The following is a 17,938-nucleotide window of genomic DNA, read 5'->3' as shown; positions in this document are numbered from 1 at the left end:
TACACCTCCCGGGAGGTCAACGGATATCATAAGATAGTTTTAAGATATTCTGGGCAATCCAAACTGTTCCTGAGTTCGGGACTTGAGATCTACAGTAGCTTAGAAGCTCTTTTCGATATTAAAAGCGTCAATATCCGTTCAATTATATCCATTACGTCTTTATTTAACTTTATTTATTTATTTATTGGGAGCAGGGAAAAGCCCGCTTGATTTGAACAGTTAGAAATTCATTAGCTCTCACTCAAGCGGGCGCAAAACCTCCTCATCTTTTCTATGCATCAACAGATTACAATATCCAAATGATACAATTCGGCTTAAAACTACATCCAACAATAAACTTAAATCTAGGCCTAGCTACTACTGATTGTCGTTTAGAAGGTGAGAAAAGTTCGTACGGAGAGTGTTACGAGATGAATGGAAATCGAATCCAATGGAGCAGTTATTGAATATACGGCACATGCTAGTAAATGGCTCGTTGTGACCATAATTAGTTCGTGCACCATGAAGAAAGAGGAGAGAACGAGAGCGAAGATTCCTATGGCTAACATTGATGTTTAGCATGGAAAGCAGTGGGGGAGAGTCGATTCTCGATTGCAAGAGGTCTGCAATGAATATCGCTCGAGAAGTATTGCGACGGACTGTTAAGAGCTCTAAATCTATAAGCTTGCAACGGTCTTCATTGCTGAGTAAATTTGAAGGATCCCTCCATGGAAGGCGGCGTAAAGCAAAGCGTATAAATTTGCGTTGAACGGATACTATTCTAGCAATATTGTTCTGGTAATATAGAGCCTACACTGCGGAACAATATTCTAAAATCGATCTGACTAAAGAACAATAGAGTGCTTTGAGGCAGTAGACATCATCGAAATGCTTTGCAATTCGGAATATAAAGCCGAGGGTGCGAGAGGCTTTAGAAGTTACGTACGCAATATGCTCTCTGAACGTTAGCTTAGAATCTAACATCACCCCGAGGTCCCTGACAGAAGATTCTCGCCGGAGACTAGTGGAACCGATTTTGTAGTCGTAGCTAATCACAGAACGTTTGCGGGAGAATGACATCAAAGAACATTTGTCAGCATTGAGTACCATCTGATTTAAATCACACCAGTTTGAAAACAAATTCAGTTGTGATTGTAGAAACGACGCATCATCGAGATTATTTATAATCCAGTACAGCTTGAAATCATCGGCAAATGAGAGCTTGAAAGACTTGAGCAACAAATTGATGTCGTTTAAATATATGATAAAAACAAGTGGCCCAAGATGGCTACCTTGAGGCACTCCTGAAGTCATCGGAAAATAGGATGAAATGCTCCAATTTTGATTGCCATTTCTCGATTGCTCAGATATGACTGAAGCCAGTTCAGGAGAGGCCCGGAGAATCCGAGACGCTCGAATTTGGCTACGGCGATTTTATGATTGACTTTATCAAAGGCTGCTGTAAAGTCCGTATAAATCGAATCAACCTGTTGTCCTTTCTGAAAAGCCTTAGTGATGGTTGACGAATAAACAAGTAGGTTGGTAGTTGTTGATCGTTTGGGGATGAAGCCATGTTGATCATCTGATATATAACCCAGGCAGTTGTGAGATAAAAAGTTTTGTCCTGGAAGTCCTGTGAGGTCAACAGGTATAGTAAGATAGTTATGAGATATACTGGGCAATCCAAACTGTCATCGAGTTCGCTAGAGCTAGAGCGGTGGCTGTAGATCGCAAGTTCTAAACTCAAAAACCCAGATCAATCCACCTAGCGTTGGTGGTGCCTTTCTAGCGCATTAAAAAAAATTAGAAAAACACATAAAAAAGGTCAAAAGAGCACTTTAGGGGGATAGATTTTACTTTTTCCATCAATTCATATGCATTTGCGGTCATTTCCCTGAATCCTGAAAAAAAAATTCGTTTTTGAAAAAAATTTTCCCAAGTGGGGACCCTTGGCAGAAAAACAATGTTTTTTTCAATATCTTTGGAACGCAATGACCGATCGGGCCAATTTTCGATAGGAAACAACTAGACCGCAATCCGCGTCGACTTAATGCTAAGTACCAAAAAGTGTGTCTCACATTTTTGTACTCACGCTAGGGTGGCTCAAATTAGTATGGGAATTTTATTTTTAATTTTTTTGGTGGGCCGCCGTCTTATTCTATTCTATTTGATGCCCTGATGCTCTGGACAAAATTTCAGCCAAATCGGTCAACGTTTGGGCGGTGCTAAACTCGTTGGAAGTTCATATGCAAAAATGTATGCAGAAACATCCAAAAACAGTAAATTGCAGCTAGACTACACAACTTACGATGAAGAACTATGATACTCATTCAGATCTTGGAGAATTAAATACAGAATGTTATGCAGAAAACCGCGAGAAGATTAGAGTTTGCCCGGCTAATTTATTAGCATTTCTCTGGAGTGGGGTTTGAGCAAATTTCGTTTCTTTTACCTTCGAAAAGAAATAAATTCACCCCTACAACCCTCCAGTAAAATAATTATATCTTTGCGTAATAAACTCTAATCTTCTCGCGGTTTTCAGCATAACATTCTGTATTTAATTCTACAAGAACTGAAAGAGTATCATGGTTCTTGATCGTAAATTGTGCAGTCCAACTGCAAATCACTGTTTTTGGATGTTTCTGCATACATTTTTCCATATAAACTTCCAACGAGTTTAGCACCGCCCAAACGTTGACCGATTGGCTGAAATTTTGCCCATCAAAAAAAAATTGAAAAAGTGTTTTTGTGCCACCCTAACACACACACATACACACATGATTTCCCCCAGGATTTCCCCAAGGACGGTTTGGATAAGCCAGGATGTCCCAAAAATCATCTTACCTTATCTTCTGGTATTCTGGAACATGTTATGGATATAGTTGAATACATATCCAAGCTTGGAGCGACGAAAAAAGTTAAGAGTGGTGGCTGTAGGTAGCAAGTTCTTACTTCAAGGATAGTTTTGATGACCTAGGATATCCCAAAACCATCTAACCAAGTCTCTTGATCTTCACAATATAATGGATATAGGGTAAATCACTACTTGGGCCTATGGATCCGATTCCCGGCTCAATGAACAGAAAACTAAGGATTTATACTTTTTGGAAGCCGTAGGATTATGATTGATAATTTTAAAAAAGTCTCCCGTTTATTTCGCACAATACTCAATATTTTTTAACCATTTATTTCACTCCTAATAGGTCAAATTATAGAAAACAAAAATGTAGATTTCGAACATTCGCTCTCCGTTGCTGCACCACTGAGCCGAAGTGAATCTTTCCACTTTTACAAAACAGTATTTTCATATAAACACCTACCTGGAAATCGCCACAGTACTCGATACAATCATTGGTTGAAGCTGTTAATCACCACACAATAATTCTAAACTCACGCACTTTCATCTTTTCTAGTTGTTCGTTTCACAAGAACTAATATAAACATATTAGAATACATTTGAAAATGTATCCTCAAACCAAACAAAAATTCACCTCGGCATAAGAACTTCTAGCCGCACCGTGTTGTTAAAAGGCCAGGATTTTTTTAGTATGAAAAAATCCTTCATCGTTCATAGTAAAACTATCTAATACGTTGACGCTATCATGTTATTTATAATTCTCTCGATTACAAAAGTGAAAAAATATAGTTTTTAAGCGTTTGGAAGTAATTTGAATGAGCGAATATATCTTTTCAAATTATTATAAATAATAACATCTGGCATCATGTCGACGTTGAACGTGCATATTTTTGTTTACGTCGCATTTTCTACCGTCCCGAGAGAGAATGAGAGGAAGATGTTGAGAAATTGAGCGAAATTTTGCTTAGGCCGGGAACTAGTTTGGAAGTGGGCCGGATTTGAAATCGCTATGACTGAAATTAGTGCTGGACATCGTTTATTTAAATCAAATAAAAGCCTTTTCAAACGATGTTTACCAAGAAAAGCTATTTTTAAGCAGAAGTGAACCCCATTGCAGTATTGCACGGCCCACGAAATTGAGTAAAAAATGCTTCCTGTCATAAATATCAATTAAATAATGCAGTCGAATGCATGTTAGGCCGGGAATGGGGTAAGAAACAAGTAAGTAGATAGCAAGTTCTGAACTCAAGAACGGTTTGGATTTCACCTTGCCCGCTGTGCACTTCGCCTTCTTGTTCCCGTCAAATCGTTGTCGAGAATCATTTTCACCGGATTACAGTCCGAAATTCTGGTTACGTTCCCGGCCCACACAGATAAAAATATGTTGTGATTTTAAATGTATTTTCATGCACATATTTGGAGCATGCAAATAAACGTAACATTCAATCGATCTCACTATTCTTTCAAATCGAAATAAATTTAAACGGTGCTTGCTTGTAAAATTCAATCAAATTTAATTGAATATCGAATGTTAATTCGTTTGATGGGATAACCTGCAATTCTACACGTCGTTGAATTTTCAAAATTATTTGCTGTGCACCGCAGTCGTCCGATTTTCGCGGTGTGGACGATGGATGGTTCTCCCAACTGCTGATGCAACTCGTGGTACATTCGCTTCTTCCACGTACCGTCCGCCATCTGCACCCCACCATAGATGGTACGCAGCACTTTCCTTTCGAAAACTCCCAGTGCGCGTTGGTCCCCCACGAGGGGTTAGGGACAAAAGGTCGAAAGACAAAAGGTCGAAAGAACAAAAGGTCGAAAGACAAAACGTCGAAAGACAAAAGGTCGAAGGGACAAATGGTCGAAAAGGACAAAAGGTCGAAAGGGACAAAAGGTCGAAAGGACAAAACGTCGAACGGAAAAAAAGGTCGAAAGGACAAAACGTCCAACAGGACAAAAGGTCGAAAGGACAAAACGTCGAACGGGACAAAAGGTCGAAAGGAACATAAGTTTGAAATTGACAAGAAGCAGAAACGGAGAGAATCAATCTCGCACCAGAGCCAGAGTTTACCTACACAGTTTCTCTGCTATTTTGTTTTTAAAATTTTTAACAATTAAGTAAGATTTATTCAAAAAGTACCACTAATAGATGGATATTTGAGTTTTCTAAATGACACTTCGATCAAATACACCGGCGTGTATTATAAGTCGGTGTATTTGCAATGCGTGTGCCTGCGTAGTGTAGGACAACTCTGACTCGCAAAAAAAATCTTTATTCATTTCTTATTAACAATCTTTTTAATCTATTTCAGAACTATCTAGATATTCATAATCAGAGTTAATAATTATTTGCGAGCGTCTTAGGGGAAAATGTTACACGGTTAAAAAAAAATGTCTTCCTTCTACTTCCACTAATTCGTTTTTTGGTAACCAAATAACCTAAAATCGAATTAGTGGAAGTAAAAGGAAGACATTTTTTTTTAACCGTGCATCATAATATTGTCTTATAGTAATTACTCCTTCTTAGAAAATTGCTCATTCTTCAACTTTGATTGATTAGATGAGTGCGTTATTTCTGCTTAAAGTTAAATGCATTTCAAAAATTCATTTGGAATACAACTTGTTATTAACTTGTTCTTGATAGACCTTTTGTCCCTTTCGACCTTTTGTCCTTTTCGACCTTTTGTCCCTTTCGACCTTTTGTCCTTTTCGACCTTTTGTCCCGTTCGAGCTTCTGTGCCTTTCGACCTTTTGTCCTTTCGACATTCTGTCCCTTTCGACGTTTTGTCTTTTCGACCTTTTGTCCTTTCGACCTTTTGTATTTTCGACCTTTTGTCATTCGACCTTTTGTCCTTTCGACCTTTTGTCTTTCGACCTTTTGTCATAGATTCCCCCACGAGCATCGTCCAGGTCTCGTGTCCGTATAGGACTACCGGTCTAATAAGGGTTTTGTAGATAGTCAGTTTGAAACGGCGGCGAGCTCTATTCGATCGAAGCGTCTTGCGGAGTTCAAAGTACGTACGATTTCCTGCCATGATACGTCTCCGAATTTCCCTGCTGGTATCGTTATCAGAGTTCACCAGTGAGCCCAAGTATACGAATTCTTCAACCACCTCGATTTCGTCACCACCAATACAAATTTGTGATGGGTGGCCTACATTGTCCTCCCTTGAGCCTCTTCCTATCATGTACTTCGTCTTCGACGTGTTGATGACTAGTCCAATCCGTTTAGCTTCGCTACTCAGTCTGATGTAGGCTTCCTCCATCCTCTCAAAGCTACGTGCCATAATATCTATATCGTCGGCGAAACCAAATAACTGGACGGACTTCGTGAAAATCGTACCACTCTTGTCGATCCCTGCCCTTCGTATTACTCCTTCCAAAGCGATGTTGAATAGCAGACACGAAAGACCATCACCTTGCCGTAACCCTCTGCCCGTTCCAAAGGGACTCGAGAATGCCCCTGAAACTCGAACTACGCACATCCGGAAATCCGTATTCTTGCATTGGTTGCCATAGCTGATGCCGATCCATTGTATCATATGCGTCTTTGAAGTCAATAAATAGATGATGTGTGGGCACGTTGTATTCGCGGCATTTCTGAAATACCTGACGCAAGGTGAACATCCGATCTGTGGTAGAGCGTTCAACCATAAATCCCACCTGGTACTGCCCCACGAACTCTCCTGCCATTGGCGATAGTCGGCGGCATAAAATTTGGGAGAATAACTTGTACGCAAGGTGATTGCGCGGTAGTTGCTACAATTCAGCTTACCCCCCTTTTTGTAGATGGGACACACAACACCTTCTATCCACTCCTGCAGCAGAACCTCATCCTCCCAAACCTTGGTAATTAACCAGTGCAGCGCTCTAGCCAGTGTCTCACCACCAGCTTCACCAGTTAAAACAGCTCTCCTGGCAGTTGGTCAACTCTTCGTCTGCCAAATCGCCATTCTTCGTGGTGCTGCCGCCACCTTTGGATCACCTCACGCTCGTTCGTAAGAAGGTTCCCGTTTATGTCCTTACACTTTCGGGCTGTGACACGTGACCCTTGCGTGAACGGTTTAACTTCTTACAGAACAAATTCAAATTTATTAGCATATCGGTCTCGATGCTGCTCGTATAGAGGAAGGGAGCAGCGTGTGTGCGAAAGCAGATGGAAAAGATACGGAATCTGAATGTTATCGCTAGGCTACGGCGAGTGTGAAAATGATGGTTCTCCAAATGATGAACATCGATCGCTAGAACTAATTAAGTATTAGCCGAATAATAAATATGCGTATCGTTGCCTCCGTTTTTTTGCCAGTATCGGTAACAGTGACTTTCATTCACTGCCCGAGCCATCCCCAGAAAGAATGTACGGCAAAGACGGACGCTTCGATAATTTCATTATTCTCAAATGGGCGTCGCATTCTTCAACACCTTTCAAACCATTTTCACACTCGTCGCAGCCTAGCAATAACTTTCAGATTGCGTTTCTTTTCTATCTGCTTTTCACAAACGCTGCTCCCTTTCTCTATACGAGCAGCATCGAGACCGATATGCCAATAAGATTGAATTTGAACTGATCACAGTCGTACAGCTTCTGTCTAATTCTTACAGAACTTTCGTGCGTTATTAGCGCGGTACAGATGCTCCATCTCTTCACGGTCTCGATGTTCCTGCTGGCGCTTTTTCCTCCGGAAAATCGAGTTTTGTCTGCTCCGCGCCCGTTTGTAATGCTGTTTGTATGACTTCGTTCGCCCTCGTGCGGAGTTGCACCAATTTTGCCCATGCTGCATTCTTCTCCTCAACTAACTGCTCACATTCTCCCGTAACACGGTAGATCACTTTGACGTAGTGTGTTGCGATGTAAGATCTACCAAACAGAGCCCTAGCTCAATCCATTTTTCTAGCTATAAGTTGTAAGTTGTGATAATTAAGGATTCATCGTATTTAGTCCCCGCTACTAACAGCAGTCTCAGAAATGGAACATAATTAATGTTACCTTGCAGACAGTTGAAAGACTCGAATTCCTCTTGTTTGAGGCTAAACTGTATGCAGCGGAAACAACTTTTCAAGCAATTAGTTAAAAAACCTCAGTACCCGGTCCTAGGCTGAACTGACTGCTGGAAAAATCGAGTTAAGGGTTCAAATACGTACTAACTCTTCATGAACTGGTGAAAAATGGTAGTGAGAGGAACACACGGAAGTTCTTATTACTGAACAAATTCTCTTGCTTGAAATGGTCTTGTAGACAGAGCTAAATCCCGGGTTTTCATTGTTTTACTGGTGATATTCTAGAAGCAAGACAAGGATTTGGCTAGTGCTCCGATGCATGGCCAAAAACAGTATTATTGTTCTGTTTTCTCAAGAAAGGATTGATTTCCTATTGATAAGGGGCGCGCCTTCAATGGGATTGCTCTCTATGAAGGGTCTAAATAGCGGGACCTTGTCATGGTGGTCTTGAGAAAACAAAACAACAACTGTATCGAAACCGATACTGCATTGCTTCTCAATAGCACTGGAGTAATTCGACATGCACTTAAACACTAAGTATACGGGTAACGCTACAATAGATCTAATAATTGGTTGCAGTGACACACCCAAACAGGAAAAAAAACTGCTCACATTCGCCGTCATACCAGTCATTTCTCTGATCCGGGAGCACCGAATATCTCTCCAGCTATTTTCAAGAGGCGCTGCGCCTAGCTGCTCTTCCGTTGGGAGTGCCACTTCCAGCTGCTGCGCACAGTCTACCGTCTTGTAGCCGCCCAATGTTTAGCCGCGGGGGACGACTCCGACGCTTGTTGTACACCGTCGAGCGTTTTGAGCGCAGGCATACTGCAACGAGGTAGTGGTCGGATTCAATATTCGTACTGCAGTAAGTGTGGACGTTCGTGATGTCGGACAAGAATTTGCCGTCGATAACAACGTGGTCGATTTGGTTTTCCGTTACTTGATTAGGTGATTTCCTTGTGGCCTTGTGGATATTATTGCGCGGGAAGAAGGTGCTCCGGACTACCATTCCACGGGAGGCTACAAAGTTTATGCATCTTTGACCGTTGTCGTTCGATACGGTATGCAGACTATCCGGTCCGATGACCGGTCTATACATTTCCTCCCTTCCTACCTGAGCGTTCATTTCACCGATGACGATTTTGACATCCCGCAGTGGACATCCATCGTATGTCTGCTCCAGCTGTGCATAGAACGCTTCTTTCTTGTCGTCGGGTCTCCCTTCGTGTGGGCAGTGCACGTTGATGATGCTATAGTTGAAGAATCGGCCTTATATCCTCAGCTTGCACATCTTTGCGTTGATTGGCTGCCACCCAATCACGCGTTGGGGCATCTTTCCCAACCCTATGAAGCCGGTTCCCAGCTCGTTGGTGGTGCCACAGCTTTGGTAGAAGGTAGCCGCTCGATGCCCACTTTTCCACACTTCCTGTCCTATCCAGCAGATTTCCTGCAGCGCTACGACGTCGAAGTTGCGGGGATATAATTCATCGTAGATTATCCTGTCGAAACCTGCGAAGCCTAGTGACTTGCAGTTCCATGTTCCAAGCTTCCAATCGTGATCCTTTATTCTTCGCCTAGGTCGTTGCCGATTGTACCGAGTCGTATTATCTTCTATGTCGTTCGTAATGGTTGTTTTTAAAACGCGGCTTATTGGGCCTGCGCAAACCTCCAGTCTCGTCGGAGGGCCGTCGTGTCAGGGATGTTTAGCGTCCCACCTAACACAAGGACTTGGGCTTGTGCGCTTTGAGCGGCACAGGGCCGCTTTGACGGAGCCTACTTGCGGATACATGCAGCTTTTTATAAAAGTTTAACAGAGCCCACTGTCAAACCCCACCACATCCTAGGCAGGCACCACTACTCGTAGATGGCCTGGGGAGGGATCGTCAAGCGTTTCGTTAATCAGCCACTGGATACCAGGCAGACACTGATTGAGCCGCACCTCCTGGTGAACAGACGCTCGAGGCTTACCTTCTTACTCTAGCTCTAGAAAAACAGTAGTGCCCAGGCTGCACTACCACCTAAGTACACAAGCTGGCAGTCTTTTGTCATCGGTCGACCCGTGGAAGCGTGAGATAGGAACTTGTGGGAATCATTTTGTGTCACGGTGTCAATATGACGCCAGAGTTCAGACAATGTAAATTTTTTGAGCACAGACAGAAAGTTTAGGATTTGTTTTAAGAAATTAATAACAATGACCGAGACTGTAGAATAGGTCGTTTTATTCTACAGACCAGGTAGCCTAAATTAGCCAACAACATGTCGTTGCAAAACTACTCGCTCTAAAAAGTATCGCACCTAGTACAATCAACCCAACTTATGCCACCAGTCAGCCACCACCAGATATCCAAATGAACACCATGTACCCTGATACTCAACTAAGATTTGAGAACTGCTGCAATACAGGATGGTACTCTCTATGGTACGTTCTAACATGTAAACACGAACGACAGGTCCTTTTTTTCCATTTTACGACGCTTTCTCAGTATCATTAGCTACCGCTCGCTCACCCACAACATAGCCACATCGTTTTAACAGATTGAAAGTTGCTTATTACAGCTCGTGGCGTACGATGCAATACAGGAGAAAATGGTGTGAAGTGCATCTTCGAGGCAAAATGGCCCAACGCATAAAATCACTCGTAAAGTCGTTGCACTAAATCTTTGAGCGAAAACCTCCATTACAACTCAATATTGATTGTCCATTATTGAGCTGTAATGAGGAATAGAAATTCAACAATTTTTTGCTCTTTCAACTCACCTGTTCAATCTACAAAGGCAAACAAACATCACCGCGTACTGTCGTCGTTTATTTCTCATACAAGTGGGTCATTTTATCTCATCTGTTGCGTCTTTGTCCCAAGAGGCTTATTTTCAAAAAGCAGTATCTCTAAAACACTCACTACACAAAAGTATAGGTTTTCCTCTTTCACGTAGGTGCATTTTTAAAACGTTCTATCGGGGGTCATTTTTGCATACATTTTGGGGGGGGTTAAATCATTTGAGATTTCTATGGAGTTTGCACCAAAAATAGTGAAAAAAATAAAAATTGTTCTAGATCACCCGATAGAACATTTTAGTTTACCCACTATATGAAAGAGGAGAGCATATACTTTCACGTGGTAGGTGTTTCAGAGATACTGATTTAAAAAAAAAATCCCCATAGACACACCGTGGGTTACTTTAAAGATGAGATCAATGGGATATGTTGCTAGTCTTGTAAATTTTATGGCTGCACATTGAAATGATTTGGTAATTTAGTTTATATTGGTTGAAAGGATGACATGATGAGTATTAGACCACTCTTCCCTATTCGGGTCCTATCATGCCAGGATGCCGTGCATCCTGAAACCAAAACGATACGGTTCAAACAGAAATACTTTTCCTTGCATTGCTTCCCTGTAGCATCAATCGGAAGCATGTCGCATTCTACGACACAGATGTTGTTGTAGATACGCATTTCAATTACGGTTGTTGATTCCTTTGGAAATTCTCGTTTCAGATACCACTCGGTGTATCATGTACCTATTCGTGGAAAAAAGTGCACAAATTGCAGTTAGTGAGCAACAGGGAGCTCCCGCAAGCGATTACATGTTGCTCTTACCATTATATGGACGACTACTGTACTGTTTGATGTAAACCGTCCGCCCTGCAGACACACGAACATTAACTACAGATGTTATTAGCAATTTGTTCAATCTTCTCATTTCTCGATTACTGGTCGCACCCTCCCCCGGGAAAGCAACTCTAAGCTTGAGTGCAAATTGTTTAAAAACACCGTGGCTTACTACAGCGATGGCATCTTTGTGGTTACCGTTTTGATTCAAATTCCGAACTGACACGTTTTATGTGAGGATTGAATTTCTCCGAAATAATAATGATTATTTGATTCTAGATATGCTAGATTGTCAAATAAGTCGGTATTTCCTATTTGTCCTAACTTCAAGATCATTGGACTGCCTAACAATAAAACTCGTTGTTTCTCAAATAGTTTTAACTTATGTTAATATATTTTTATTATTCAAAATTGTGGTAATTGAATACAATAAATAATACAACTTCTTTCAAATATTTTGGAAAAACTTGCCTGAAAAAAGAACCCAATGTTACCTATTTAACGATCAACGTTTAATAATGGAAGTGTACTGGTTTATACGGAATAAGAATCGAAACAGTATCCATCCATACAAGATCGTGCAGCGTACGAATTAAAGGCGCGGAATCACTTCTCCCCGACTGGTATGTGGCTGTAGTCGAGGGGCGACGACGCTAATGAGTGATTTATAGCTGATAAATATTTACCTGTTTAACGCCTCCGAAGTATACCAGCGGGTTGCGGTAATTGAATGGTGGGAGCTCCAGGTATTTGTTCACCTACGAAGGGGATGGGCGAAAAAAAATGCCAATTAGTGTGCATAATAGAGAAGGCGGTGAAAACAACATTGTGAGTAGCACTAATTCGAATTGGCAGGAGAAACATTTAAAATTAGCTGGATGTGTTTATTTTTTATTTATTATCGATGGCCCCCTTTAAGTATGATTAGTATGATGTGTGATACTGGTCAGATGGGTGGAAGCGAGTCGACATAAATTTAAGTGTTGTATTAACTAGATTGAGGATGGACGTGGTTTAAATCAGCGTAGGAAAATATAGTTCATTTTTATTCTCTCTACTTTTTATATCATTCCGCCTAATGTCCTATTCTTCTATGTCTTTGTACTAACATTGAAGCTTCCAACCTGGAAGCTGACGCCTTGTAGTTTAATATTCAAGCTCTGCGAGGCTAGAAGCCTCGTCAAACACTTTATTTGCCAGCAGAAACAAATACATTCAGAGAAAATAAGAGAATTGTTCACTCTGTCTTCAAGCCGCGTATATTACTAGTTAATGAAGGAAAATATTGCGTTGCCATTGACTTAATTTTCATCCAAATTTCAATTGGTCAGCATTTCAGAATTCATGACTTACTTACTTACTTATGGATCCTGTACACCTCCGGTGGTGCAAAGGGCCGACTTGAAAGATCTCCATCCTGAGCGATGCCCGGCTATCGCTTTAACCTGTTGCCAGGTTAGATTTCGGTCGACTTCTTTTATTTCTTTATTGAGGCTTCTCCGCCATGAGCCTCTGGGTCTGCCTCTGCTGCGATGTCCCGCTGGGTTCCAGTCTAATGCTTGCTTACAGATTTCGTTTCCGCCCCTACGTAGAGTGTGGCCGACCCAGCCCCACTTCCGATCCCGAATTTCTGTTGTTATCGGCCTCTGGTGACAACGACGATGGAGCTCGTTGTTTGAGATCCAGTTGTGAGGCCACCAGGCCCGAATTATATACCGCAGGCATCTGTTAATGAACACCTGCAGCCGTTGAGTGTTCTCCACTGATACACACCATGTTTCGCTAGCGTATAACAGCACAGATTTCACGTTAGAGTTGAAAATTCGTATTTTGGTGCGTTCACTTATCTGCCTGTTTTTCCAGATATTTCTTAAACTCGCAAAGGCAGCCCTTGCTTTCTTGATCCGTGCGCCTATGTCGATCTTGGTACCGCCGTCTGACGCCATTTGGCTACCAAGATATTGGAAGCTTTCAACATTCTCCACTGGTTGCCCGGCTACTGTGAAACTGGAAGGAGTCACCGTGTTTACATCCAACGATTTGGTTTTGTTGACGTTGATGACTAAACCTGCCGAGGAGGAGCGATCGGCAAGGTCGTTGAGCTTACTCTGCATATCAGAGCGCCGTTGCGCGAGTAGTGCAACGTCATCCGCCAATTCGAAGTCGTTTAGGTGCTCCATGGTTATAGGCTGCCATAACAGCCCGCGGTTTGGTTCACGGTCAATCGCATCTACCAGAATCTCATCGATTACGATGAGGAACAGTAACGGTGATAGAATACATCCTTGCCTCACACCAGCTACGACCCGGATAGGGTCGGACAGGGCCCCATTGTGCAGCACTCTACACGAAAAGGCCTCGTACTGTGCTTCGATGAGGCCGATGATCTTCTCAGGAACCCCCTTGCGTCTCAGGGCGCCCCACATATTCTCGTGATTGAGACGGTCGAAAGCTTTTTCGTAGTCAATGAATACCAAGTAAAGGGACTCTTGGAATTCGTTGACCTGCTCCAAAATGATGCGGAGCGTGACAATATGGTCCACACAGGATCTTCCGGCACGGAATCCGGCTTGCTGCCGCCGGAGAGTCGCATCGATCTTCTCCTGAATCCGGGCTAGGATAATTTTGCACAGAACTTTGAGAACGGTACACAGCAACATAATGCCTCGCCAGTTATCGCATACAGTCAGGTCACCCTTTTGGGCACCTTCACTAAGATACCTTGCATCCAGTCGACCGGGAAAGTTGCGGTGTCCCAGATATTACGAAATAAACGATGCAGTAGTTGAGCGGATGTCATGGGGTCAGCTTTGAGCATCTCGGCTGATATGCGGTCGACCCCTGGGGCTTTATTCGATTTCATGCTTTGGATGGCTGTTTGAATCTCTAGCAGTGATGGAGCTTCGGTATTGACACGTGTTATACGTCGGATCCTAGGCAGATCATGCCGAGGTGGTGATGGCCTGGTTGGCACTTGAAAAAGTTGTTCGAAGTGCTCGAACCAGCGTTTCAGCTGGTCAGTTGGGTCGGTCAATAACTGATCATTTGCGTCTTTCACAGGCATCGTTGCATTCATCTTCGCCCCGCTTAAGCGTCGTGAGATATCGTAGAGGAGGCGAATGTCCCCGGTTGCGGCGGCTCTCTCTCCTTCGTCGGCCAGAGAGTCTGCCCACGCTCGCTTGTCCCGTCGACATGAGCGTTTTACTTCCTTCTCAAGAGCCGTGTATCGTTGACGGGCTAAGACTTTGGCTCCTCTGGTTTTCGATCGCTCTATCGCGGCTTTGGCTTCTCTTCGCTCCTCTATCTTCCTCCAGGTCTCATCGGTGATCCATTGTTTTCTCTGGGTGCGTAGTTCGCCCAGATTGTTCTCGCTGGTGATGATGAAGGCATTCTTGATGGCGGTCCATTTGTCTTCCACGCTGCCACCTTCCGGAATATCTGCAGCACGCGTCTCCAGTTCTTCAACGAAGGACCGTTTCACCGTGGCATCTTCCAGTCGGCGTGTGTTGAATCGTCGTCCAACTCTTTCCTCCTGCCGACGAATCCGCGCAATCCGCAGGCGTATTTCGCCGATGAGGAGGTGATGATCAGACGCGATATCGGCACTACGTTTATTCCGTACATCAAGAAGGCTCCGTTTCCATTTTCGGCTGATGCAGATGTGGTCGATTTGATTTTCTGTAAAGCCGTCACGGGAGACCCACGTGACCTTGTGAACCGGTCGATGAGGGAAGAGCGATCCCCCGATCACCATGTCGTTATTACCACAAAATTCTGCGAACAGCTCTCCGTTTTCGCTCATTTCTCCGAGACCATGGCGTCCCATAATGCGCTCATGGTTCGAGTTGTCGGATCCGATCTTCGCATTGAAGTCGCCCAAACAGATCTTGATATCACCCTTCGGAATTCTATCTACGACGGCATTGAGTTGACTGTAAAAGTTCTCTTTGTCTTGCAGATCGGCAGCATCGGTTGGCGCATAACATTGAATTATAGTAAGGTTTCGGACCCGTGTTCTAAATCTGGCAACGATTATCCTTTCACTTATAGGTTCCCACTTCATAAGCGCAGAGTGTGCCTGAGCGCTTAGTAGGAAGCCAACTCCGCGTTGCCGGGGAGCGTGTTCACCTCGTAAACCAGAGTATAGCAGAACTTGTCCCGACGGCGTTCTGTGTTCTCCAAAGTTTGGCCAACGGACTTCACTCAGTCCCAGGATCTCAAGCTTCATGCGGCGTGCCTCATTGGCAAGTTGTGCCAATTTACCCTGCTGGGCTAGGGTTAAAACGTTCCATGTTCCTATTCGTGTCCGTTGTTTCGCGCTAAGAGTCGTCGCCGTAAAATCAGTCCGTATTCCTTTCATTATCGGATTTTCGAACAAATTGATGTTTCGGGAACAGTAGGTTGTTGGCCCAAGGTTCCCTATCCACCGGGATGGGGTTTCCATCTTAGGTATAGCTTCCGGGAATAGCATTTCATACTCAGCCGCTGGATGCCAGAACAGACGCTGTTGGAGCCGCACCTCCTTGGTGGACAGACGCTCGATCAGTCGGGTCAAATTTGTTTAAAGTCCCACCCAACACCAGGACTAGGCTAGTGCGCTTTGAGCGGCACACGGTCGCTTTGATAGGGCCTGCTTGGGGACACATGCAGCTTTTTATAGAAGTTCAACAGAGCCCACTGTCGAACCCCACCACATCCTAGGCAGACCCCACAGTACGCACCCTCTCACTCTAGCTGATGTCAGAAGGACAACAGTGCCCAGGCTGCACTACCAGCTAAGTACGCAACCCTTAGCTGGCGGTCAATTGTCATCGGAAGACCCGTGGAAGCGTGAGTATTGGAACTTGTGAGGACCAGAGCTATGTTAGGCGCCCCTTCCCGGATGTCAACTCACCATTTCGCAGCCCTCAGAATTGATGAGCTTACGTGAAATTTAAATGGAAAATGCAGAATAAACATGATTCAGGATTCGAACGCAAAACGGTGTTATAGATCATATCATGTTGACCTCAATATAAAAGACATTTCATCATAAAGCCCGAGGGCACCGTAGCCAATGGCCATTATTCTCGAAAGTGGTTCAGTAATTATGGATAGTAATGTTCAGTTGATTTTTTTTCTGCCAACAAGAGAATGTAGGGGAAGAGGCCCCAAAACGCCATTTTTTATAATTTTAATATAGCATCAGCTAGTTATATTGTTTAACTGTTGCATTAGGTAGAAACACCCATGAAAATCGTTATAGCTAAGGCATAAAAGCAGTCTATGCTTAGCTAGGGCATACACTGGTGGAAATAAGTATAAAGACAAGCTCGGTTTCCATACAAAATGGCCATATTGGGAGGGCAATATCTCGATTCTTAGCGATTCGAATGGGCTGATTTTTTGATAACAAGCCTAAAATGACTTGAATTTTTAGTCAATGATAGTTCCATTCATGCATATATTCTGCTTATACACGTTTCTGTTGGAAATAATTATAAAGACAGTTCCGTTGTATGGAGCTCCATATAAAAAAGTGGTGTCTTTATAATTATTTCCAGATTTTGAGGTCAAAATCAACAGAGATGTATACATTTTACTCAAAGATCGAAAATTCAAGTTAAAAACAGGTGCCTGGTAAAATTTCAGCCAAATCGAATCGCTATGAATCGAGATATCTATCCTCAATCATGATGAAAATGTATGAAAATCATGCTTGTCTTTATACTTATTTCCGGCGGTATATTGCCCCTCCTTCCCCTAGTTTATTCGTTATGAATCGATTCAGAGATCCAGATACTACCCACGAAATAACAATAAAACTAAACGTCATGACGCAAGAAAATTATCGACGAGCAAAATATACCAAAGCAAGCGTCACACGGACTGACCAATTTTTGTTTTGCGTGTCATCGATGTTTTCGTTGATCTCATTGAAGCCGGTGCGTGACTTTCTCGAGTTTCATATAACGTTCGAGTGCGGGAATTTGAAATATGAAGTGTCTCGTGAAACTCTCTCTCCCGGAGTATTGAATTAAGAAGTGTCCGGAACATAATCGTTTTTCGCTTCCCTATGGAGGAAATCACAAAATGCGGCGGATTAAATTCAGTATAAATAAAATACGAATCTCTTGTCAGCATCTGTTTCGACCAACTCAACAACCAAAACTCATTCAAAGTCATTTATATAAAATTTAATAATTTTGTCGATATTTCTTCACACTAATTTATTCCTAATAATAATATAAATTTCAATGAATCGTTATCTAAATTCTCGTAAAGTATGATATCAATGCAATGATATAGTTTGAAAAAGCATTTTAAAGATGAACACCGGAACAGCTTTACCACTTCGCAATAACAACATGAGCATTAGACTGGCCCAGGAAACAAAAAGCTGTGTAATTCCACGGGGCACCCACCAGGATTGTGTCTTTGGGTGAGAAAATTAATTTCTGAAAATTTCAGCTCAATCGCTTGTTGCATAAGCTGGCGCATTTGATTTGA

The 17,938-nt window shown here is 42.8% G+C and overlaps 1 protein-coding gene across 2 annotated transcripts in view; it reads right to left on the bottom strand.

Moving 5' to 3' along the window:
- LOC134221101 (speract receptor) overlaps window positions 1–17,938 on the bottom strand; it is a 166,765-nt gene that overhangs the window by 11,773 nt on the left and 137,054 nt on the right. For both annotated transcript variants that reach the window (XM_062700292.1, XM_062700291.1), the window contains exon 7: window positions 12,136–12,207. In XM_062700292.1, the coding sequence (XP_062556276.1) occupies window positions 12,136–12,207 (72 nt within the window). The remainder of the gene's footprint in view (window positions 1–12,135; window positions 12,208–17,938) is intronic.

The sequence above is a fragment of the Armigeres subalbatus genome, chromosome 3 (assembly GCF_024139115.2).
Source record: "Armigeres subalbatus isolate Guangzhou_Male chromosome 3, GZ_Asu_2, whole genome shotgun sequence".
In the NCBI taxonomy this organism is placed as follows: Eukaryota; Metazoa; Arthropoda; class Insecta; order Diptera; family Culicidae; genus Armigeres; species Armigeres subalbatus.
Note: the sequence above shows the minus strand (reverse complement) of the source record. Positions and strands in the feature narration are given on the sequence as shown.